The following is a 25,870-nucleotide window of genomic DNA, read 5'->3' as shown; positions in this document are numbered from 1 at the left end:
CATGTCCATTTTTCAATTATTAAAGTGCCTATTTAGATACATTTAAAATTAATTAATTAGTGTATAGTAATTGAATTATGGGTTTGTTTATTTTTTATGAAAGGTATTTTTTTCTATTAAAATAAACATAGCTTTACTTACAAAATCGCTAGCTAGCCATTTTTAAATACAGGCTGTTAATTAAGTATCTGGCCAACTTCAGGTGATTCTTTGTGTTTTTAAGGTAAAAAGTTAATATAAACATGTGTCCGGAAATGCATAATTTTAAAGATACAGGGTGTCAAGTCCTAATAGACATTTTTTATTAATATCTCAAAGATCCGTTGGCCGATTTTGTTGAAATTTCGCCGTGTTGTGAATTTTAATAAGTTAGCACTAATTAAATGATAATAAGTATTATTTACAACAATATTCAAACGGTAAAAACTTATCAACTTATCCCAATAAATATTTGACAACGCCTTGGATTCATTTGTTTTAACGCCTGTTGGCGGTGGAAACCATGCAAGCTTTTTACCTTGGTCCTAAGTTGTTAATTAAAAAAATAATAATCATATAAAAAATATGGTAATTAGTCTAAATGTATTATTTATGTGATTCTGCTCTTTCTCGTATAATTTCCCCCTTGTTTCTCATACGGAAATAGTTAGATTAAAATAGCCAAACTGTACCTAACAACCCATGCCTTGACATATTTTCTTTTAAAATAATATCGCTTTCTTTATCCGCCGGTCCAGACTCGACCTTGCCCTATTCGCTCATCAACGCCAGCTCTATCAACTTAAGTACGTGTTGACAGGCAGGTTATTGAACCCATGTTGCTTCTAGCATGTCGTTTTTTCAAAGATGGGTCCCATAGAAACGCGGCCAGAAGTATTTTCAATACTAAAAGATCACCTTCCTGTTTTATACTATGGTCCGTTTCTTCCGATGGCTCATCTCGTTGATAAATATATTATACTATTGGTTCTGGGATGATTCAATTTGATTCGATGATCCTTTTCTGTTACCTAAATCAGGAGAATAACAATGAGCATGTTAAGATGAAAAAAAATAGTACACATTATTTTTCAGCATTTGCCTACACGTTAGTCCGAGTATTTTTTTCATAAACCTATATTTGCCAAATAATTACTGTATTAAATTTGCAAAGCAAAGTGCAGCGTGTAAACAAAAAAATAAAATGGCGGCAAGTCAACGGCCCGACAAGGAGAAAAGTGGTGTTCGAATGACAAATTATCGCTCACCAAAAATTGTTTGTCTCCTTTCAACGCACGCTTTAGAACGAAAAATAGCTAATCTCAATTACTGAAAGATCGTCAAGGTTTTTTCTGTCACTATTGTCAATAATTTATTGGTAAGGAAGATTCCTAGAAAATAGCTTGTAGCCAAGTTTTGAACCATTGCCAGTTCTCCCATAAGAAGTGTGATATCCCTGGCGCGCGCTGTCTGGGCCCCTATGCTTGACGCTAAGAGAATGTTCCTATACAAAGGCTCTCTTAAAAAAGTGACGTTTTGCGCAAGTCATTCTCGGGAATTATGACAATTCGACATTCTTGAAAGTAAGAGTATGTTCATCGTTCTCTCGAGGAGTATTCTACTGTTTAAAACCGAGAGAATCGAGGAATGTGAGAGAATGACTTGCGCGTTACTATGCGGACATATTACATAACCTCTAAAAACAACCCGATATTTTTCGACAAATAATATTATATAAGGTTTAAAAAAAAACGCGATCTAAAATTGTGTACACTACACTGGATATTGGCTCTTAATTGGCACATTGGTCTTTCAGAATTTTCACCATTTGCCCATTTCCCCCCAAAAATTGTCATAATTGGTCTTAAATCGTCTTTTGAATTGGTACTATTTTCCCATTTCCCCCAAGAATTGTCATAATTGGCCCTCCATTGGCCATTTGAATTAGCACCATTTCCCCCAAACAATTATCATAATTGGTCTTTCAGATACTCTGTAGTATGTAGGTACACCGGAACGTTACTTCTGATAAGTATTTGAAATTTAAAAGATATCAAAGGTATGCTGCCGAATTGCGACCAAGTGCTACATTAAAATACAAATTAAAATATATTATTGTATATTACAGAGTAGGTATGTAATTATATGAAATTTATAATTAGAAGAAAAATATTTAAAAAAATAGACTACGAATTTGAAACAAATACAGAAATATATATAATAACTAAATTATGTCATACTTAAACTAAGTAATAATGTCGGTACTAATACAGTGATATCAACAGCTATCTACATCAATATAATTTTTGATGTTCCGTAAAAATTATTATTATATAATTTTACTTTTGATCGAGTTGATAGAAAAGTTGTTCGGTTTTGCCTAATCTGTAAAAGATCATGTCTTTTTATTTGAAAGGGCTCTGAGCCTACTAAGGCAATGGGGCCATAAAATATAAATATTTTTTGTACTAGTTGTATATCGTCATTCTTTGGCCAAACAAATTTCTCAACATCAGATTTTAAAAATTTTACTCTAAATAAGTTTGAGTCATGCTTTTCTAAGAGGCAACCCAAAAACCAGTCTTCCGGAATATCGTAATAGATAGCATAATACTTTTTTAGTATTAATTCGCTGGTTTCCTTATTTTGCACAGCGCTGTCCGAGGCGCTGTCATTACTTGCAGTATCATGATCTCCAATATAATCTGAGGAAACGCCGTCCACTTCATATTCCTCGTCGGTCTCGGTCTCGGTGGAATCTCGGGTAAAGTATATTTCATCACCTAAGTTCTCTTCATCGTTGAAATCATTTGCAATTTTTGGTGTTTATTTGGTTTCTATATTGGTCCTCGTATTGGTCTTTATTGTTTTTCTCGGTACTTTCATATTTTTATTTCTGGTTTCCACATTCTTCTTGGAGTTGTTCGAGGAACTGACAAACCTACGAAGCCTGTCAGTGTTGACTTTGCCATTGGACTCGTCCAATAGCCAATAAAAAGAGGACTTTCTTATAATTATTGTTTTATCCGTAAGTTCAATTTTTATAAATGGATATTTTCCAGATAAACTGCTTACTTCCACTTGGTCAGAATAATCTTTCATATTAAGATCTTGGGCGCACTTTGGCTGGAAAGGCTAAAAAAAATGTCAATATCAGTATCGCGAACTTTACTCGGAAATTCATTAACAACCGAATCGAAAACTAACGCTGAAACATTGTCTACACTATTGGTGCAGTTCGTATAGATCTGATCTAAAGGTTGGTTTTCGTCAATTTCTATATCATCATCTGCTTCTTCCGAAGCTTTTTCTTCAATGCGCTCGGGCATTTTATTTTCTAAATCTTTGGGATTGCCTTTGATTTGTCTACCATTTGTGAATAATTTTAGAGGAATATCTAAAAAGTTATAGTGTTTTTTTTTTCTCCAGAAATGCCAAGAATTTTTAAATCAACGCAAACATCTTCTCTAGCTCGTTCAACAGTTTTTTGTATGTCTAGATCATATATCTCCTTCTCCGTGACAACACCTGTTAAATTGGATTTACTTTTGACCTTTTTTTCTTCTCTTGGAAATGTATAGACATCTTGTAAATCTGTTATTATATCAGTAACAGCTTTTATTCTGCCAATTCTGTGAAGGAGTCCATTTATACTGAAGCTGATAACAGTAGAATTGGTTGATGTTAGAGACCGAGCTGCTTTAAATAGCGATTCACACGGTTGGCTGCTAAAATGAAGTATTATGAACATTTCAGGAGATAACTTGCCGATTTTAAAAATAAGAGAAACTATGACTGTTATTGTTTTTAATATAAATAGAAGTTAAACTTATGACTCATGCTTTAGAATGACGTTATTGTTATTAAATAGGTATAACATTACCTTAACTAGTTACCTACTTTATTCGGACATTCTTTAATAGTTATTGTTAGTTCCAAACCAAAAACTTAACGGGTATTTTTTGTTCTTTCTTCCGTATATGGCTTAGTGTTGGCGGTTGGAATCGCCATGAATGTTTTTAGGCAAAATATGGATTAATATGTTTTGGGTAAGTGGCCAGTTAATTTTATTTTGATATTTTTTAAAAAAACTGCTTCTCCTATAGTGCCTGAAGAAGCGACAATAAAGTCGCGAAACGTCGCAAAAACATTGTTTCCTTTCGAGCCTTCCCAAAGATCCACGATTTTTTTCTTTCTGCGTATTCTTTAATAGTATTATTGGTTTTATTAACTATTATACGAGCTATACTATACAAAATTATTTTTGAGCCAATTTTTTCTGACAATTTATTGACGTTGAGCCAGCGACCAGAGATATGAGAAGGGGGGACAATTCCCTAGAACCTACGCGAACTGTCCATAGATATAAAAGGGGGGAGAATGTGCTAAACCATCTATGTCAATTTTAAAACATTTTTTATTTTATATCTGCCTTAATTCCACTCGCTATGTTTAAAAGTACAAAATCGGATGAGGGGTGCGGTAGAGAGGGAGGTAATTACTCCCCTCTAGAAACATGTGCTACAAGTTAAATTTTGAACACTTATTGGCAAACCCTTTGCATAAGCTTAGGAATAAGACACCTATTATTTTATACGGTAGGTATCGATATTAAATTTTGAACTTAATAATACCTACAAGAGTACTTACCATATTACTATGTAGCTTAATAACGTCTAATACACGTCTGACACATCATAACATACTATTTTGTACCGAGAGAAAAACAAAACCAAAACAAAACGGATAGAAGAAAACAGTGAAAATACGTGCTGCGTATTATTCATATTTTGGAGGGCTCCTCCAAAATATGAATATAAACGAATGCTGTTTTTTATTGACAACATGCTTAAATGAAAAATTATCAGGTTAATTTTGATGCACGAGTGTAATTCGATAGAATATTTCCCGAATAAAAAGTGAAAATACATAGATTTTTTAAAAACATTTATATATTAAAAAAATATATTTCAAAATGAAACAGAACTTTTTTCCTTTTCATATTAAATGCCCAATTGGTCAAAATATTGGCCAGTGCCGAGATTGAGATGTTCGCATCCAAAATGTAGTTTCTATCTTTTATAAAGTCCATAAACTATTTCCATACATACTGGTGATTAATTATAGTGTTTTTCGGCTTTCTTTCGGCAACTTTTTCTTCAATTGCACTTAAAGAATATTTTCCAAATCGAGACATTTTTAGAATACGTATTAAAAATAATTTACGTCTAAGTGACAAATGTGTCATTGTCACTTAGACATTCTGCGGGAAATTTTCGATTATAGCGGGCAATTTTCGCTGAAAATTACCCGCTTCATATGGGATTCTTTGTACATGAGTGAAATATTCGCCATAATTTTTGCTCGTGTCAAACGGACCTTACGAGTTTAAGGTATTTAACGGAAGCCATTATTTGGTATTCACGCCACTGTAAATAACTTCGATAAGTAATTATTTCTCTTGTGCTAACGTCAACTAATCATTAAAAATATCCTAAATGGCGTTTAAGGATCCAATCTGGCAACCCTGTCGTCGACTCGGCTAGATTTGCGGACTCGATAGCCCGTAGTTTTTACTAACATAATTTTACATTAGCCTTTAATAGGTTCATAATTGGTCCCTAATTTCCCGTTAATTGGCTCCATTGGCTTTGCAAAATTTGTCAATTTCCCCTTAATTGGTTTCATTGACTCTGCAAAATTGGTCAATTTCCCCCATTTGTTAGCATTGTCACTTAATCGGCAACAAGCCCACACAATTGGTCCGCATTGGTTTGGGGTTGTACACAGAAGAAGAAGAAGAAGAAGATAAAAATATTTTATTTGTTAAATCAAATAATGATAAATACATATTACATGGACAAATGTTTCCACCAAACATTACGATGCTAACTACTATTAGCTTACCTTACCAAAAAACAAAACTACTATTAGCTTGGTCCTACCAAACATTACGATACTACAAGCTATACGATGAAGCCTAAGTTTTGCCCTAAGTTTGGTATTCACAATTATATTCTTATTTTTGTCATGGGGAGGTTCAGGTTCATAATTATTACTATTTACAGCAAAAGTTTACTGCTGTTCTTAGCTTTTATCTCTGGTTTTTTAAAGTAAATCATCTTAATTATAATAAAATTACTGTCAACAGTTTCATCATTATATCATTATATTTACCTTCCTCCACTTCTTCCAATCCTTAACAGCACCGTTTGGAACACTGTTTAAAGTTTCAGTTATTGTTTTCCATAAACTTTGAGCTGTTTTGGACGTGAACTTGGAAGTAAATTTACCACATCGTAATTCCTCATGCTGGTGCATGAAGCTCGCTAATAATTGTTTTTGAATATCACATAACGGACTTATTTTGCTGTATTTAATTGCAAAGACTTTTTTTTAGATAAAATACATTAAAAACTCACTAAAGCTCTTTGTAAGTATAAGCATAAACAATAAACAACCTATTTACAATAGTACTTAACCTCACTCATGCTTTTTACTATTTTTTTGTTCAAACCGATCCAGAATTGTCATTTTTTAGTTCAAATGTTCTCGGTGAAAACTGGCAACATTACGTGACTTCACACTATTGCCGTGTCGAAGTCGGAAATACGACTTTCACATGTCATATTACTTACCTTACCGCCATTACTCGCTGACGAGTATTTGACACGCATCAGAAGATGGTCACGCAAGGCATTTTCTTTCATGAGCTTTTCTGTGACTGAAAAGCCCGATACGTGATGTTATCTGTCTACCGCACTCCAGACATTCAAAAATCTCATTGCTTTGTTGCCTCTTTACTTTTTGGTTGTCGCTCTTAACTGACTTTACAATTCTTCTCCATTCGGTTCTATTGTGAGCTGCCTCTTCCCACTCATTCTGCTTGTTAATTCCCTTTAAGTTTTCGTGGAAAATATCCTTGAACCTTTCGAGTTGTCCACCCGGCCTCCTCTTACCGTCTACAAGCTCACCGTAAAGCAGAGATTTTGGTATGCGGTTTTCTTGCATTCCGCATACGTGACCAGCCCATCTTAAGCGGAACTTTGTAATCATGACTTCAATACTCTCGCAGTTCAAGGATCGATACGTTTGAGACGTGATGGAACCATTTTATTCTTAAGAGTTGTCTAAGATGTCTCTTTTGCAACTTGTTTAATGCGTTCATGTGTCGGCGGTACGGCACCCAGGTTTCGCTTCCATATAACATGGTGGGAATTATTATCGCTCGGTACACCGCAAGTTTCGTTTTTGTGCTCAAGTCATGATTGTAGAAAACCCTGTCTTTTAATTTCCAGAATGCTCTTGAGGCGCTGCTAATTCTGTGCTGAATTTCAGAGTCGATATTGGCTTTTTCCGAAATCAAACTGCCGAGGTAATTGAATTCCGCTACATATTCCAACATCTCATCTCCGATTTTTATAGCATTGTTGTGATCTTCCGGGGAAGTGCACATGATTTTAGTTTTATCGATGTTCAGCTTAAGTCCCAAGGCCTCGTATGCCCATGTATATGTGTTCAACATTTCTTGTAATTGCTGTAACGTATTTGCAACTAGAGCACAGTCATCAGCGTATTGAAGTTCTGTGATGAATTTTGTACGTGTTTTTGCCCTGAGTCTTTTTATGTTGAACAGACCGCCGTCGTATCTGTATCTAATGCCCAAACCTCGCTCCTGCAGTTTGCTGTCCACTATAATGGAGAGCACTGCCATGAATATATTGAATAGGAGAGGCGCTAAGACACATCCCTGCCTAACGCCCGTGTTTGTTAGGAAGGGATCGCTCAGTGATCCATGATATGACACTCTTGATTTGTTGTTGTTATGGAGGCTTTTACACACTGTAAGAAATTTGATGGGTACTCCGAACTTTTTCATAATTGCCCAAGTTGCATCTCTATTCACAGAGTCGAAAGCTTTTGTTAGATCGATGAATGCAACGTAAAGTTTAGACTGCTGCTCTTTTACTTTTTCCTGTAGTTGCCGGATGGAGAATATGGAATCGACGGTACCGCGGTTGGTGCGAAAACCTGTTTGCGATTCTGGGAGGATTTTTTCTATATGTGGGTGCAGGCGGTTTGACATAATTTTTGCAAGAATTTTTCCTCCGATAGCCAGTAGTGAAATTCCTCGGTAGTTTCCGCAGTCTGATGCACTTCCTTTGTTCTTAAATATATTCACTCTATTCGCGTTGCAAAAGTCCTGAGGTACCTCTCCGCTTTCCCATATGACATCAAAGAGAGCCTTAAGATGATCAATAAGTTCTTTACTTGCACACTTATAGATTTCCGCCGGAATCGCGTCACAGCCAGCTGATTTGTTGTTTTTAAGCTGTTTTATGTAGTCTTTTATTTCCTGTTCTGTTATTGGAATGTCTAATACATCATGTCATGTGAGTAGCGAGCAGAAGAATGTTTCTATACGAGCTCTTTTTTGTAGAAACGCTCTTGCACTTTCAAGCATAGGGGCCCTGAGGGGAGTATCGATGGCAGGACTCCGCTGCATCGGCCCCCCGGCCAGTGTGGAGCCCGAACTAAAAGGAGTGGGGCCCGCCTCGTCGTCCACTGTTGATGTTTTTTAGATAATTTGACGGATTGATTTTGGTTAACCTTTACTTTACTTTGCATTTTTAAAAGTTCAATTGAAGAGTGGAAATACCAAAGGGGGTAAGTGCCAAATTTTGCAATATTAAGTTATTGCATTAGAAACGTAATAAATACCATGCTGCATGTCCTAACAAAAGCTACAAGTGCCAAGCGAAAGAGTCTATTTTTTATGTATATTATATGTATTTTAAGAGATATTTTGAAAATCTATTATTTTTAGTTCTACTGTGTTTTTCTCATTAATCTCGAAAAAATAATTTTGGCCACTTACCCCCTTTCGTATTTCTACTCTTCAATTATCAGGTGATTCACAAACCTTTCTTTTTCATGGACCAGGTTCTGCATCCTCCTTCATTTTGGCATTCTTCAATTCGTCCGACACATTAATACACTGTACACTTTTGCCTTGGACTTCACTCGCGTAGTCTTTAGAATCACTAGTACTTACGAAATTACGAACTCTTTCCTCAACTACACTGCCGTTTTGCTATTTTCCTGTGTATAATTATATGGATTAATTTGTGTGTTGCGAGTTTATTAAGCTCGTTACAATTTGAGCATCATCATCTGTCGACGCCATTATAACCGTCCTTAATTTACTAACTTATCTAACTAACTAAACAGAATATTTATTATAATAATGAAATCAGATATGATTAATCTACATAAACTAATTTGAATAAATTTTAATTAATAATATGCACATTTAACTTAATAAGAATTTGTTATTGTCAATTGCATTTTCCACATCATATTACCGGTTGAAACTGTTAATGATGTAACACTAATCTTTTTTCTTGAATCATAAACTAAGAGATCCTCAAAGCGTTCTTTGCTCTCTTCAATTCTAGTCTGATCAGACAAGTATGATGAGTTGAATGACGCTAATACATATTTCATTACCTTGTCTCTAGCATCTGTCATGGATTCAAACTTCTGGCCTAACCTACGAGATTCATGAACAGCATAAAAATAAAAGCAATTAAGTATTGCTCTTAAGTCAGAATAATTAGCAAATGAGTTTTGCTATGGTAGCATGCAACAATAGCAAATTTGGTGAGGAATTTAGAACCTAATAATAATAAAGTCTTTACGAAATCTTCGGTAGACGGATTGCTGGTTTTGAAATGCTTTTCATGGGAGTTGACGTTCTCTAATGATACTCTATCAATTCTTGTTGAGCAATAACATTGTAAATTTGTGCATCTGAAGTATAGTGGTGCATGAGGTCACTGTATGTTGGTCTGACAATGGTGCCTGTGACAATTTTCTGAAGATACTGTTTATACTTTTTTTTGGTGAGGGGGTGGTTTAAAAATCTTTTATAGATGAATAGTGATCATTCCGATCATCATTTCGAGAGAGACGGTCATAGAAATAACCCCTAGACAGTGTAGGACTCGGAATTGTTACCAACTAAAACAGTCCGAGGAACCAGCTGCCGAAGTGTGGTCAGCTATTATTTCTGCTGATATTGGGGAGAAATAGAAGGGTTATTTGTGGAGTATTGGGAGAACTACATTGAGAGAAGGGGGGAGGACAAAGTTAATTGTCCAGAAGAATAGTTTTTAGATGGGAGTATTTGAAGTTTCTATAATCCTCCGGATTGTAATCAAAGATTTTTAGGGTACTATTGGGGATAAAGTGTGGTGAAGTTTGTATACCAGGCCTTCGTGCCTAACCTTGTCAAAGTCCAGTGCCTCGCTTGGCGTTTAGACCCTGCGTAACATTCTCCACCACGCTGTCGTGACTTGCTGTCGACTTTATTTCGGAATTAATCTTTTTGTGATAAGTAGGTAGATACAAATTGTTATTGAATGTCTTATAAAATAAAAAAATAATAGATACTGGGATCCCGGTGAATTTTGTCTAGTGACGAATTGTTTTTGTAGTGTTCTGGAATTGATCTGCCTTTATTAGATTCTTTCAAAGCTTACAGATATTCTAAAAAAAGAAAGCAACGTTTAGTTAAATATATGACATACTTTTCTCCATCTTAAAATTGGAGTTAACCCGAAACAGACATTTTTCTATACAGAATATATATGTATGAGTATTGGCACGAGCTGTAGTAAGTTCAACTTTTTTGAAGATTTTGCTAGCTTGACTTCGTATTCCTCTACATCTGAATTCTCATCATCTAGTGAAATATTACTTTGTAAATTTGAATTGTTGAATCCGTCCAGCCTTAAATTCAAAATCAGAATGTCCTCGGCCCGGCATCATTTCCATCACTTTTAAAGAAAACCTTTGGCTGCCATAATTCTACTGAAATAATATTAACGTTTGGTCATTCTAAACAACTACTAAAACAACACATTACTTGTAAACGATACAATTCTACTTTTTGTCATTAACAAATGTCATATACAATAAATATCATTGTACTATTCAAAATAATGGAACGCAACAAAAATCATAAAACAATGTGTGGCTAATCGGGCTTATCCCGTCAATTCCCTACCAGAAATCAAAAGCCTACCGGAAATGTATTTAAACTGTTAGCAATTCTTATAGAAATAAAATACCCTCGTGCTTAAAATAAATTTATTATAAGGACGTCTTATTGGAATAAATAGACAAGCAACACTTTTCAAAAATAATAAGGCAATGCCAATTTATTTTGAACGTGGTTCTTTTAAAACATATATAGGGTAATAATTACTTTAAAAGGACTAAATATTAGATGTCCGATAAAATAGTATACACTTTATTTTGAATGCTTTAATTTTTATTATGTATATAAAACAATATTATATTATCAGCAATCTTTTATGAAACAAATAATTAGGTAAATCGAATTCCATAGAACGAGTTAATTATTTTAACGTCATTTATTGTGCATTTTACAATGCATATTTTTTCGAGTGCTATGAACAGATTCTCAACTGCAGGCTTTCTCGTGCCAGGCGAGTGGTTGAGAATGCTTTGATAGATACTTGCTTCAAGATTTAGAATATTTCATACAGAAATAAATATGAGCGTGGACAAAATTGACTATTTAATAATGGCATCATGTATTTTGCATAATTTTTTACGAAGAAGAAATAGGGTTTGTTATACACTTATGGGAAGTTTGGATACAGAGGACATTCAAAGCAGAAAATTTATTGCAGGAGATTGGCGGCAAGATCCTATTTCTATGTATTGCCTTCAAAATGGAAATTCCAGAAATGCATCAGATTTGGCGGAAGCATCAAGAAAAAAATACGAGACATACTTCGTCACATTTCCTTTTGTGAATTGCAAGTGCAATGGCAAGAAGACATGATTTAATTTGTACTATTGTCAGATTAAAATTATAATAAAACAGAATAACTTACCTCAACTTGTGCATCAGTATCCACACAGGTTCTTGGAACCTCTTGGTCCTTCAAAAATATGAGTAATTTGTAGTACCACAAATTTGGTTTATAAAGGTCATCATTACCTGCACCAGACCTTTCTGAAGGTAGGACCTTTTTATATTCTTTTCTGAAGGAATCACGAAGACCTTTGATTTTTTTTCACAGTTAAGACCTAATTTTTTCTTTTTAATAAATTCGATCTTTTTATCTAGCTGTAAACTTAAAAATTGATAGCAAGAATATATGGCAAGATCTTGGTTGCAATAATAGCAGGCAAAACCTAAGGCTAGAAGTGCTCTAGTATTTTGTTTATCTTGAAACCTTGATTTGTTCTGCTTGTTTGGTTCACCCTGCTTATCACTGTTCTTATACTCTATTGTTTCAAGAAAGTCAGCACGATGTTTTAAAAGTTTACTAATATCGACTTAAATTAGGCACATCGATATCAGTTCATTGTCTTTCCCAAACGTTGCGCGTCTTATAATCTAACTTAGAATTTAATAAATATATAAGCAGTGTGTCCCCGTTGGACGTATCATGGTTTAATTGCTGTAAAGACCGCAAGTGCTTATTTAACCCGTCTATCAAAGCTCGAATTTTAACTGATGATTCCCTTTGGATAACCTCTAAAGGGGAAATTGACATGACATGGTTATGAATTAGCAATTTTTTATTGTCAAAGCGATCACAAAGTGCTTTCCAGGCTACTCGAGAGCCATTTTCCGAAAATTCTACTGTCTTAATTACTTCGGATGCCCTGCCCTCTAGCGACGCTCTCAAATAGTGACATTTTTGGATACTTGTTAAATCATCATTTTTGTGAATTAAAGACTCGAAAATTTCACAAAATTCAAGCCAACGCTCGGTGTTTTGGACTTAATTAAATCACTATTTTGTGGACTGTATACATTTATTTTCACTTTATTTGTGGAAAATACAATAAGCGTCTACATGCTACAACAACATGTCACACTCACACTGTTGCCAAATTTTATTTTATATTTAGGGAGCCTTAACATGCCGCCCGCCTTGAAAGTACCTAGTACTTTAAAAATACTAAAACTAAGCATTAAAAAATAAGATTCCTTTTGTTAAAGAAAACATAAATGAACAAATACTTAATAATACATTTGTTTTAACATTTTTTAAAATATATATATGACGTTACTTAAAAATTTAAATTAATTCGTTATATAATTTATAACTATATATTCGAAATATAATAAATTTATATGAAATGTATAAAATTTTAAACTAAATTTTAACTAAAAACCAAAAAAAAATATAACATTAGAAAACCTTTAAGTATAACATTAGAAATATGTACCTATAATATAGAAAATAATGCTAATTATCTTCGTTACGACAATAAAAATATTTCGTATATAGAAATATTAACCAATATTATATACATAGAAAATTAACCAAAACTAACTAAAAGAAAAATACACATTTTGAAATAAACTCTAAATTACAAAATTAGTGTTTCCTGTTCTAAGTGGTTAAAGAAATTTTATTGTTAATCAATTGGTAAAGCGCACACGCGATTTACTGCCCTAGTTAGGACACCATCATTCACCTTCAAACTCACTACACGGGTAACACCGTCCTTTCCTGGATGCAGTTCTGTTACACGACCAAGCTGCCAGTTCATTGAAGGTGCATTGTCATTTTTAACAAGAACTAATGTTCCAACCTTTAATAAATGCCTTGAATTCTGCTTCCACTTTACACGGTTCTGTAGCTCAGTCAAGTATTCTCGTTGCCATCTATTCCAATAATGCTGACCCATCATCTGCAAGTGCTGCCACTTGGTTAAGCGGTTTATTGGAACATCAGTGAGATTGATTTGAGGAAGGGTAGTCAAGGGCCTCCCAATTAGAAAATGCCCTGGTGTCAACGCTGCGATGTCGTCTGGGTCCTGAGTAAGTGGACAAAGCGGCCGCGAATTTAAAATAGATTCAATTTGTGTCAACACCGTTGCAAATTCCTCGAACGTTAATCTAGGTTCAACTATTACCCGCTTTATGTGACTTTTTGCACTTTTTATTCCGGCCTCCCATATGCCGCCGAAGCTGGGAGAAGACGCTGGTATGAAATGCCATTTTATATAATCATACGCTAATTGACTGGAAATATAATCGGAGTTATTTTTCAGAAAATCATAAATTTTTAAAAGTTCGCTATTTGCACCCCTATAATTTGAGCCATTGTCAGAGTAAATATTCGACGGTTTACCACGTCTACTCACAAATCTGTTTAAAGCAGCCAAAAATGCTTGTGTGGTCAATCCCGACACTAATTCTATATGTATCGCCTTTGTACTCATACACACAAATAAGCACATATACGATTTTATAATTTTAGCTCCGCGAGTTTGCCTATCCTTTAAGAAAAATGGTCCTCCAAAATCTGTCCCTACATACGAAAATACTGTATGAGGATTTACACGGACTTCAGGAAGATCACCCATTATATAACCAAACTCTTTTGGTGCAACACGAAAACATTTTATGCAGGTTCGAACAATATTCTTGCAGGCATTTCGTCCAGATATAGGCCAGTACCTTTCCCTAATTGAGCATAGTAAATTTTGGACACCGCAATGAAGTAACCGTTCGTGTTCATGTCTTAAAATTTGATTTGTTAATACATGACTACTGGGTAATATTATAGGATGTTTATTTTCAAAAGACAAGTTTGAGTTTTTTATTCTACCCCCTACTTGCAAAATATCGTTTTTCAAAAATGGATTTAATGACAATAGTTTACTAGATTTAGGTAAGTCTTTATTATTGTTTAAATATAAATATTCTTGTGAAAAACTCTCCTTTTGAACGTTTTTAATAATCAAGCTCAGAGCTCTATCAATTTCTTCGGGCTGTAAAGCACTATAAATTCTTTTGTCAGATTTAAGACTTATATTTGACATAAACCTTAGCACATAAGCTAAAACACCTAACGTTTTTCTAAACGAAGAAAACTTCTTTAAAATGTCATTAATTTCATTACTGTAATTTACCGCGGTATAAGAAATAACCCTTTCTTCCAATGGATCAGTGAAGTCAAGATTAGGCTCACTTAAATTCCATTTTGACTGAGTAATAAAAAACCAATCTGGACCATAACTTTGATTTACTTAAATTATCAACAGTCGTACCCCGAGAGATTAAATCAGCCGGGTTTTCTTCAGATTTTACGTGGTGCCAGTTTTGATAGTCGCTGATTGATCTAATTTCGCTCACTCTATTCGCAACAAAGGTTTTCCATCTAGTCGATTCGTTTCTTATCCAACATAATGTTATTGTAGAATCTGTCCAGTAATAAGTTTGATCAAAATTAATTGCTAACGAATCTATTGTCTTTTTAGCTAAGTTGGCTAGTAATACTGCACCGCATAATTCGAGACGTGGTAAGCTAACTTGCTTTAAAGGTGCAACACGCGATTTTGCTGCTAACAAATTTGAACAATATTCTCCTGATGATGTTAAACACCTTAAGTATAAACACGCTCCATAAGCTTTGATTGAAGAGTCACAAAAACCATGCATTTCGATGCGTATATATTGAGAAAATGCAGCATATCTTGGAATTTTTAAATTACTGATACCAGAAAGACCGATAAAAAATGTGTTCCAAATATTTAACAAATGTGACGCAACTTCTGCATCCCAATCTATTTTTAATTTCCAAAGCTCTTGAATTATTAGCTTAGCAGTTATTATTAAAGGCCCAAGTAAACCAAGTGGGTCAAAAATTTGACATATTAAAGATAAAATTGTACGTTTGGTTACCCTTTCATTAGAAAGACGTTCATCTAAATTAAATTTATATCTTATTTGATCATTATTAGCGTCCCAGTAAATTCCTAAAGTTTTATAATCTTCATTAGTTCCTATATTAAGTATTCCGACATCTAAATTTTTATTAATATCAAATTTGTTCAATAAATCTTGACTGTTGCATAGAAATTAGCGAAGTTCGAAACCATAACTAGATAATAAATTTACAAGATCTTTTTGAATTTGCAATAGTTCTTCTATAGAATCAGAACCAGTTAAAACATCGTCCATGTAAAAATCTCTTTTTATTATATTACTGACGATTGGAAACTTATTTTCATTTTCATCTGCAATCTGAAACAAACACCTTACACCTAAATATGGCGCAGAAGCCGTACCGTACGTTACAGTGTTTAATTTATAAACATTTATTTTTTCATCAGATTGCGAACGCCAAAATATTTTTTGGAATTTAGTTTCATTAGAATCAATAAGTACCTGACGATACATTTTTGATATGTCACCTGTCAAAACAAATTCATGAATTCTAAACCTAGTTAATATTGAAAACACATCCTGTTGATTTGTCGGACCGACATACTGAACATTATTAAGGGAAAACCCGCTCGACGACTTTGCCGACGCGTCAAACACTACCCTACATTTCGTAGTGATGCTACAATTTTTTATCACGGCGTGATGTGGAAGATAGTACCCGTCGTCGACCACATCATCACACATGTGGCCTAAAGATTCATATTCAGACATAAATTTTACATAATCTGATTTTAATTCAGGATTGTTCTTAAATTTTCTTTCAAGGTGATAAAACCGCTTTAACGCCATATCACGTGAATCGCCTAATTGCTCTATATTATTTTTAAACGGTATCTTTACTATAAATCTACCACTTGCGTCTCTTTGAACAGTTTCTTTGAAGTAACGCTCGCAATATTTCTCCGAATCCGACATATTAGGTTCTTTACTAGAAATATCTTCCAGTTCCCAAAATTTTATTATTTTATTATCTATAGACGTATCGGAATCTAAAATATTTAAACAATTTACCGATACCTTAAGAGAATAAGTCGGATTCATACATAAATTGCCTGCTATTATATAACCAAATTTAGTTTCCTGTAATATTGGCATATTGGGTCCAAGTTGGACTTGGTTAGATCCCATTATAGACCAAAATATACTTGATCCAAGTAAAACCTCTATAATATTTGACGTATTAAACTTGGGATCAGCTAGGGATATATTTGCTGGAATTTTCAGAACATCTTTATTGAATGACATAATTGGTAATTTATCAGTTATATATTCTAAAATTAAACACGTTGCATCTGTCTTAAAATTACTTATGCAAGACTTAATCGTTACATTAACTTGATCATTAATATTTGTGAATGTCTGTCCCACACCTTTTACTGCATGATTTATTGCAGTCCTTTGTAAATTTAATTTTTTACAAATATTCTCCGATATAAAATTACTTTGCGAACCACTGTCTAACAAAGCCCGTGCCATAATACTCTTTTTCCCATTCGTCAACTGAATCATTGCAGTAGAAAGCAAAACTTGAGAATATCCCGCAGAAATCTGGGCACAACTCGAAAATGGGTTAAGTACGGCAACAGCGCCTTCAGCCTCCGACACATAGGAATTCAACGATATATGCCTGTCAGCCGTGTTCGGCGTCGTATCGTTCTCTCTCTCTGTAGGTGGCAAACTATTTGCGCCAGCGGTCGCTTCGGAATTTTGATCCATTTTGTGGTAAGAATCTGAATGAAGTAAAGTATTGTGCGACCTTTTACATTTAAAACATTTTGATTTGTTACATTTCCAAGAAGGGTGCGTGATGGTTCTTAATTCGCGCAGACAATTTAAATCGTGCAAACAATTTAAACATAGTTTAATCCTCTTTACCGCTGCGATACGCTCATTTACGGATAATTTTAAGAAATCACTGCAATTGAAAATACCATGAGATTGCTGACAATAATAACACTTAAATTTATTATTGTCTTGTTTATTTGTTGAGTGATAATTATTACTAGTGTCTCTAAAGTATTTTTTATTTTGTTTATTATTTTTATTGGCATCTTTATTTGACATCTCCAAGTTTTCCAGCATCTCGCATTTCAATTGCAAGTAATTACTCAAATCCTTCATTGTCGGTAAATCACTTTCGTATTTATTAATTTCCCAGTCTCGTTGTGTAGTGCTGGCAAATTTACTACACATAATATAAATAACTAATCTGTCCCAAGTATGCGTTGTTTCGCCTAAAGCCTTCAACGCACGTAAATGCTTGGTGACAGAATCATATAAGTTTCGAAGATCGGTATAACTTTCTTTAAGTAAACTAGGATGTTCGAATATCGCTCGAATATGATTATAAATAATAAGTTTTTTGTTTGCGAACCTATCTGCAAGAAATTGCCAGGCTACCGTGTAATTGCTAGATGAGACCTCTATCGATTTTATTATTTCAAGAACTTCTGCGCTTAGTGATGACCTGAGATAATAGAATTTTTGAATCGAATTTAATGTAGGATTACTATCAACTAAGGCAACAAAAGAATCTTTAAACTCTAGCCAATTACCATATTGTCCATCAAAAGTAGGGAGTTTAATGGATTGCAATTTCACTAAGGATTGGACAGAATTAGATACGACCGAATTGTGTCGAAAACTGACCACAGAACCATCATTGCGTTCTATTGTTTGGTTGTAATTTTTAATTAGAATCTTTATATCTCCAGTCAATTTGAAATAACTATTTTCAAACGCGTCTCTCTCATCTTTGTCAGACTGAGATTCAGGATTTTCGCTAGTACACAACATTTGCTCTATTTCAAACTGGATTTCGTCAAATTGTTCCCAAATAGGTTGAATCTTTTCTAAGCGGCTCTCAAGTTGATTAATTATAATATCGTCTAATTCGTTTTTATTAATAGAATTAAAATAATTTTGAAGACGCGTTAGTTTGCTTTTTAAGGAACTTATTTTAGATTTTAGTAACGCAATTTCAGACATGTTGACACAAGTTTTACGATATATTAACAAAAATAAGGAACGAACTTACTCAGAACTTTTTATTGTGACGCAGCGCTGAGAGACCGTTGGTGGAACACAAAAAACGCCAGTCGATGACGCTGCTTCTTGCTTGGCATCGCTCCGATGTGTATCTTGCTTCAGCTCGTTAGCCTATTTCTCTCGTTCTTTGTCTACGGCTTCTCTCTTCCTAACCTAGCTTTATTGACTGGTTAGATTTACCTTGATTTTTCTTATGTAATTCTTCAAAATGGACAAAGTTTAACGGATTCACTATCCGGCTCGAAGGACCAATGTTTTGGACTTAATTAAATCACTATTTTGTGGACTGTATACATTTATTTTCACTTTATTTGTGGAAAATACAATAAGCGTCTACATGCTACAACAACACTGTTGCCAAATTTTATTTTATATTTAGGGAGCCTTACCACTCGGTAGGAACCTTGAAAAGTAGGTAAAGGAATATCTGGAAGCTTAACGGCAACTTTACTTGATAGATTGTTGATAGAATAAATTGAATCTTTGTTCGATCCCTGATTGGATTGTTGATCATTCTGGTCGGCGGGCAATATATTTTTGGCGACAGCAAAAACTTCTATGAAGAATGCATTCTCCTCAAAAGGTGTTTATAATCAAAAAGTTTTTCCTCTTGTAAATACAATCTGGGGATATACTGTGTAATACAATATGATCGAAAAAAACGGCGTCAGCGATGGTTATGGAAATGTTATAGATGTTTATAGATTTCTATGCCAACTGGACGCCTTTTTTTTCTCGATCATACAGTAGGTATATGTATTTAGATCTTTTGTTTAATTTATTATATCCATATAATTCCGTTAATATGTTGTACCCTGTATCGATATTTTGTCTAAGAAAATAGAAAATAAACAATATTTGCAAATTATTACTTTTTATCAGAAACATTAGGCGATTAAAACAATCTATAATTATTAAAATTTTATTTGTTTCTTTTTTCCAATATCTGTGTCAATTTTGCGTATATTTTATTTTTAAAAATAACTGTCTCCTGTGGTGTTAGAACTTTGATGTCTTCCGCCAAACTTTTTGTAAAGTGAGATTCGCTGTCCTCTGTAGGTACTGATGCTCCATTGTAATTTTTTTATTGAGCATCTTGAAGGATGTGCTTATTTTCTCGCAAAGCATATCTTGAGCATTTCTTTTTCTTGAGAGAGACCTAGGAATAGTCTTCCTAGGTATCTCTCCCATTGTTGGGGTAATCTATTCTATCGTAGATCCAATGGAACTCGACTGGCCGATCATATCATCATCTTCTACCAGCTCGACAATATCCGACTCAGCAACAATAGTTTGAAGACTATCCCAGGCCGAACTTGTGGATGCCTGGGACGATATACTCCCATAGTTGGAGCTGGTTCTTTAACAATACATAGGTAACTTTAAATAAAAGCAACAATGGTGAAAATATTGATTACCTTCTTGTGGTAAGATGTGGATTTAAAAAGCCCATTATGTCGTATAATGGCCACGTGTCTTTTGTCCCCCCCTGAACCCGCTTTAGCTACCTCTTCATGCTTGTATATTTAGCCCTTAAAGTGACCCATCGCTGTTCACATTGAGATGCTGAGAGAAAAAATCATGAAATTACTAGATATCCTAAATATTGTATTTATACTTACGAGATTGATTTAGAATTTCGCCTATGATTTCCAAGCGTTTTCCCTGGTTAATTTATTCTTTAATTTGTTTTTTTTTGTCATATAAAAATTAAAAAGCCGAAACTTGTTCAATTAACAATCCGTCCATCTATTATAAATTATAAACGAGAACACAGCGTAAAAGCAAAAGGATTATAGTATACCACAATTTGCCACAATGAAACAGAAAACAGAAACGTGAAAACATGCAGAAAACGCGACGCCCAGTGCTTCGATTATATGGGATAATAGGAGAAAAATCATAGCGGTCCTGCAAATTTCGCGATTGGGCTGAAATTTGGAACCCAGGGGTTTTTGAGGTCGAGGATTAAGAATTTAATGTCAAAACTGAAATCTCGCAATTCTGGATAGGAGATTTTCCAGATTTTTAAAAAAATGTTGAACTTAAGTTTCCAGAAATTTATTTTTGATAATATTTGATATAATGTGGATAGACTTTCCCTCATTGTAATCTTCTGGATAGTTACGAAAACCTGAACATCATAGTTGTTGTGGGGATTCGATTTATAATAAATGAAGTAGCCCCACTTGTGTATTACGTCGTTTTATTAACAAATTTTACAAGAAGTACACTTTACATCTTTTTCTTCAATCAATACAATTTACAGATTGACATTTTACAACTGACCAGCGCGCGCTATTCAAATATCGCCTAGTGAGGGTATGTTCTTTCTTCTTCACTTCCTCTTGGCGGCAATTTCAAATATGACTGAACAACTAACAATAGTATTTACAGAAATTGAGAAAACGAGCCACTTTTTTTTCACATTTAAACAAAACATCCTCGCAAATACCAAATTTGTTAAGTTTAACTTACTACGTAATTATTCAAAATTATATCATTACAACGATCTTTCTTGTTATCTATCCATAACTGAGCGAGTTCCATATTCGTGATATGTGATACCCCTGAAAAAAAAATATCTCCTGAAGTAGCAGATAGTAGCAGGTAAACTAAGTGGATTTTTATTGTACTTAAATATGGTCTTTTAAATATACTTTCGACAAAAAACGTTTTGCGTACTTTTTTTTAAACCCTCTTTATATATTTTTATTTTTACTGTCAATAATTATATACATATTCAACTTCCTGAATGTCCTATACAAATTCTCGTGGCTACAAAAACCCGTCTAAACCATGCTTTAGCAATACAAACCTGTACTTTTCGATGCCATATTACGCGGGTTGAAAATACTTTTAATAGTAAAAATATACGAAACTTGCACTGTAAACTGCAAATTAATAGGGTATCAATTTTCGCTTTATTAGCTACTATTGGCAGCCCAGCCAAAATCAAACTGAAAATACTAAAAATGTTAAGTGTGGATTTTTAAATGAGTGGAGTTATCTGCTAAATATACGCAAGGTCAAATTCCAAAAATGTTATACTTCATTTATTTATATTTTGCAAGGGTTCAGTTCACTGTGCGCCGCGCCGATCGATTTCGAAATGCTTTTCAGCTGTCAAGTGTCAATACTAGGGATGGCAATGATATATCGATACATTAGATATATCGATATATTTTCTAAAATTATGTTGATATATTTATATTAATATTTTGTTTCGATATATCAATAAATATATCGAAAGAAATTGTCGATATCTCGCAATAGTTCTATTATATATTATTAAAGGATTTATTAATATTTTTTTCTACGACATTCAAATCTCTATTCAAATGGCTACTATGAATATATTTTCAAATTTTAGCCATCCCTAGTCAATACCCAATGTCAATATAGTACAGACGCGCATATGCAAATAAAAGGTGGCAGTTTATTGGTTAGACTTATTTTTTATTTTATTTTATTTGGCTATATGAACGCGTACACAAATATAAATTCTATATCTCTTATTTTATTTTATTTTATTTAGCTGTATGAACCCACCATTATAGGCAATTCTACTTCAAGTGAGTGTAAATATTTATGCCAATTTTTTGATCTTTAGTTTTTAGAAAAGAACGTGACAACATATCTGCAATATATAAATACTTACCTGGAATGTAGTCAATGTCAATGTTATAATTTAAAAATTTTAATTTTAAGCGTTGCAAACGAGAACTTACTTTATAAAAATATTTACTACAAATTGAAATTAATGGAAGATGGTCTGTTTTAATTAAAATTTTTCTTCCATAAACAAAATTGTGAAATTTATTTAAAGCAAAACAAATTGCTAAAAGTTCTTTGTCAATTTGAGGGCAATTTGTCTCTGTTTTGGTTAAACTTCTAGAACAAAAAGCTACTGGATGCCCTTCTTGTAATAATACACCACCAATTCCAAACTGACTTGCCTCAGTTTGAATTTCAATTTTAATGTTATTGTTAAACAGTTTAAGATTTGGGAGGATATAACAGTTTTAATCCTATTAAAAACAAGGTCATGATCACTAGTCCAAATCTAAGTTACATCTTTTTTAGTAAGCTCTCGTATAGGAGTTAAAATATCAGAGAGGTTAGGTATATACTTAGTTAAGTAATTTATCATTCCTAAAATTCTTAACAGTTCTATTTTATTTGTAGGTTTTTCCAATTTCACTATTCCTTCAATGTAGGATGGATCTGGTTTCATACCTTCCTGTGAAAAAAATTGTCCCATATACTTAACCTCCTGTACCTTAAACTGTCCTTTGCGTTCATTAAATTTTATACCAAATTACTTAGCTCTATTTATAACTTGATTAAGAATTTTATCGTGACTTTCTTCATTATCCGCTGATATTCTAAAATGATGAAAATATATACTTCTATCTAAATCGCCAAATATGTTTTCATTAAACCGCTGAAATACTTCAGGGCTAATATTTAAGCCAAATGGCAAACGTTTAAAACAATATTTACAAAACGGAGTTATAAATGTGGTATATTTCATGCTTTCTATGTCTAGAGGTACTTGATAAAATCTTTTTTAAGTCTAAGACAGTAAATACTTTCTTACCTTGTAGCAGTAAATACTTTCTTACCTGCTAACTCATCTAAGGTAGGTATCGGATCATTATCCATCATTATGTCCATGCAAATGCTTTGATTTAAATGAACTGGATCTAAAAATTCACAGATTTTGCAACATGCGCAACCATCATAGGCGTATTGAAAATACCAGAGCTCAATAGAAATATAAAAGAACTAAAGCTTGTTTGGAAAGCAATTTGACATTCGTGACGTCAGCACTCCGGCAGTCTAATGTATCGCTAATTGCCATTCGCAAATATATTCCAGATACGTATAGTGATATTGTATTAGTATTTTCATATTTGATTTTTATCGTGATGGCTTTTTATAAAAGTGAAGAATTTAGTAAGCAAAATATTAATGACGGAGATGAACGTGTACGGATTCATGAATGGTCACGATCACGACACTATAGAAATGTGAGGTATGTATGTGTATATATACACATAGAATTAATGGCATTAATTTGCAATAGCACCTCGAACCCACAGTTTCATTATGGAGCCAGATTAAACCAATCAGAATGAGTATTATGTTACCGTAAAAGCCCGAATATTAGTTAAACGCAGGGTTACCCACGTAGGAGCCCGAAATATGCAAAAAAGGTCACTTTGGTTAAGTTTAGATTAGGTCTATATTTTTATTAATGCAAAACCAACTAAAACCTAATTCTAATCTAACCTAAACTCACTCTCTTTTTTGCATATTTCGGGCTATTACCTGGGTATTTCTGGGTTTAACCAATATTTGAACTTACTGTAGATAAAAATAAATTAAAATATAGTTCCACGATAACTTAGTTTGCAGCTTCTTTTCATCATACCTAGTAAAAACCCGTCACAACCACTACTCATAGTATGTATACCTATGTATTTTTAAACATCGCACCCCCGCTAAAAAATAGTCACAACTCAAAAATTGCCTTTATTGAGATAAACACACAACAATTATTGAAATAACTCATAGTTTCTTCTGAAAAAGGGTTTCAATTTTATTCCAAATATCTACCGCTAGATGGCGGAAGTGACACTTTTGTTTTGTCAATGTTAACGCTGCATGCATTCAGTTACAGTGTCACTTTTGACGTTACACCAGTGTGCGTGTGATATTTCTAACGAGTTTCATCCTAAAAAGAGTCTCATTTTGTGTTGTGACAGTTTTTCTGTAGATAATTGATAGATCTGATAGTTATAATAAGTAAAACACCGTTCTTTTTTGTGTTGTGACTATTTTATCAAACTTTTCAATAATAACATTAATTTTGTGTAGTGCAGAAGACTGTTACATTTTGAGTTTTGCCGTTTTTTTAGAACAAGTAAGTTCGATTTTTTTAATAATATTGATCTATTTTCCTAATATGACACTTTCAGAACATATACATAAGGTTTTAAAATTCACCAATGTTTTTTTTTTAATTATGCCACTTTTTTAGAAATATCAATTCATATTTTCTTGGTAGTAACTCTTTATTCCCCATACTAGTTTTTATTTATTTTCTAGTAATCGAGCATTTGCTGCCCTAAAATGCAAAGTTCGAATTCGCGTACACGCAGAATTCTGTCTCTTGCAATGGAAAATAATCCAGGGAATTCTGCACCAGAGCAAAATCAAGTCCCAGATTCAGGTGAGCAGGAACATAAAATTAAATAATTGCAACACCATAATTTGGTAACTTTAGCTATAATAATGTTTAACTTGTTTCAGAAGACAAAAATTCAAAAATATCTGAAATACAGCTTATAGAACAGGAAAATGCTGTATTTGATACAGATAATGCTACAAACTATAACTGGGCCATTTATAACGACTATAATAATGATGATGATTCCGTAAAAGATCCGGACTATGAAACAGATTCTAGTAGTTCTTGTGGTTCATCGTGTTCTAGATCAAGTAAGAGTTCCAGCTCAAGCAGTGGTGGTAGTTCAAATTCCAATTATTCTCTTTCAAATTTAAATATTAAAAGCCAAACAGTCGAAGGGGATATTCGGTCTATGGTACTTGTAAATCCCCAACCAGCAGACACTCAAAACTCTACATACAATCAAGCAGCAGAAATGTCAGTAGCAGTCACAAAAGCAGCAGACATTCAAGTTAGGGACGCTTCAGCTACAGGCAGTCAAGTAATAGTTAATCAACTTGCAGATGCTCAAGCTGCGGACATTTAATTCGCAGACACACAAATTGCCACCCCCAAAAAGAGAGGCAAAAAGCGAGTAGCAGTGGAAGAAGAATGGTTAAGTAACAAAGCTAAGAAATTACGGAATACAGGCAAAGCATATATTTCACGATCGAAAACACAAAAACATATGAACGCCAGGAATATGAGGCCTCCTTGTGGAGAGAAATGCCGACTGCGATGCTCCAGTAAAATAGATGAAAGCGCAAGAAAAGATATTTTTCAAACATATTGGGCTCTAGGGGATATAAATA

The 25,870-nt window shown here is 33.7% G+C and overlaps 2 protein-coding genes across 2 annotated transcripts; one reads left to right on the top strand and one right to left on the bottom strand.

Moving 5' to 3' along the window:
* Window positions 1–15,904: 15,904 nt before the first annotated feature.
* On the bottom strand, window positions 15,905–18,760 carry LOC115883521. Its single transcript, XM_030901891.1, has one exon. The coding sequence runs from the start codon at window positions 18,758–18,760 to the stop codon at window positions 15,905–15,907; it is 2,856 nt and encodes a 951-aa protein (XP_030757751.1).
* Window positions 18,761–25,006: 6,246 nt separating this feature from the next.
* LOC115883520 lies at window positions 25,007–25,605 on the top strand. Its single transcript, XM_030901890.1, has 2 exons — window positions 25,007–25,061; window positions 25,142–25,605. The coding sequence occupies exons 1-2, from the start codon at window positions 25,007–25,009 to the stop codon at window positions 25,603–25,605; spliced, it is 519 nt and encodes a 172-aa protein (XP_030757750.1).
* Window positions 25,606–25,870: the final 265 nt, after the last annotated feature.

Source organism: Sitophilus oryzae, unplaced genomic scaffold (assembly GCF_002938485.1).
Source record: "Sitophilus oryzae breed Bouriz unplaced genomic scaffold, Soryzae_2.0 scaffold_1931_pilon_pilon, whole genome shotgun sequence".
NCBI lineage: Eukaryota > Metazoa > Arthropoda > Insecta > Coleoptera > Curculionidae > Sitophilus > Sitophilus oryzae.
The sequence above is the reverse complement of the archived record's forward strand: the minus strand, read 5'-3'. Positions and strand labels throughout refer to the sequence as shown.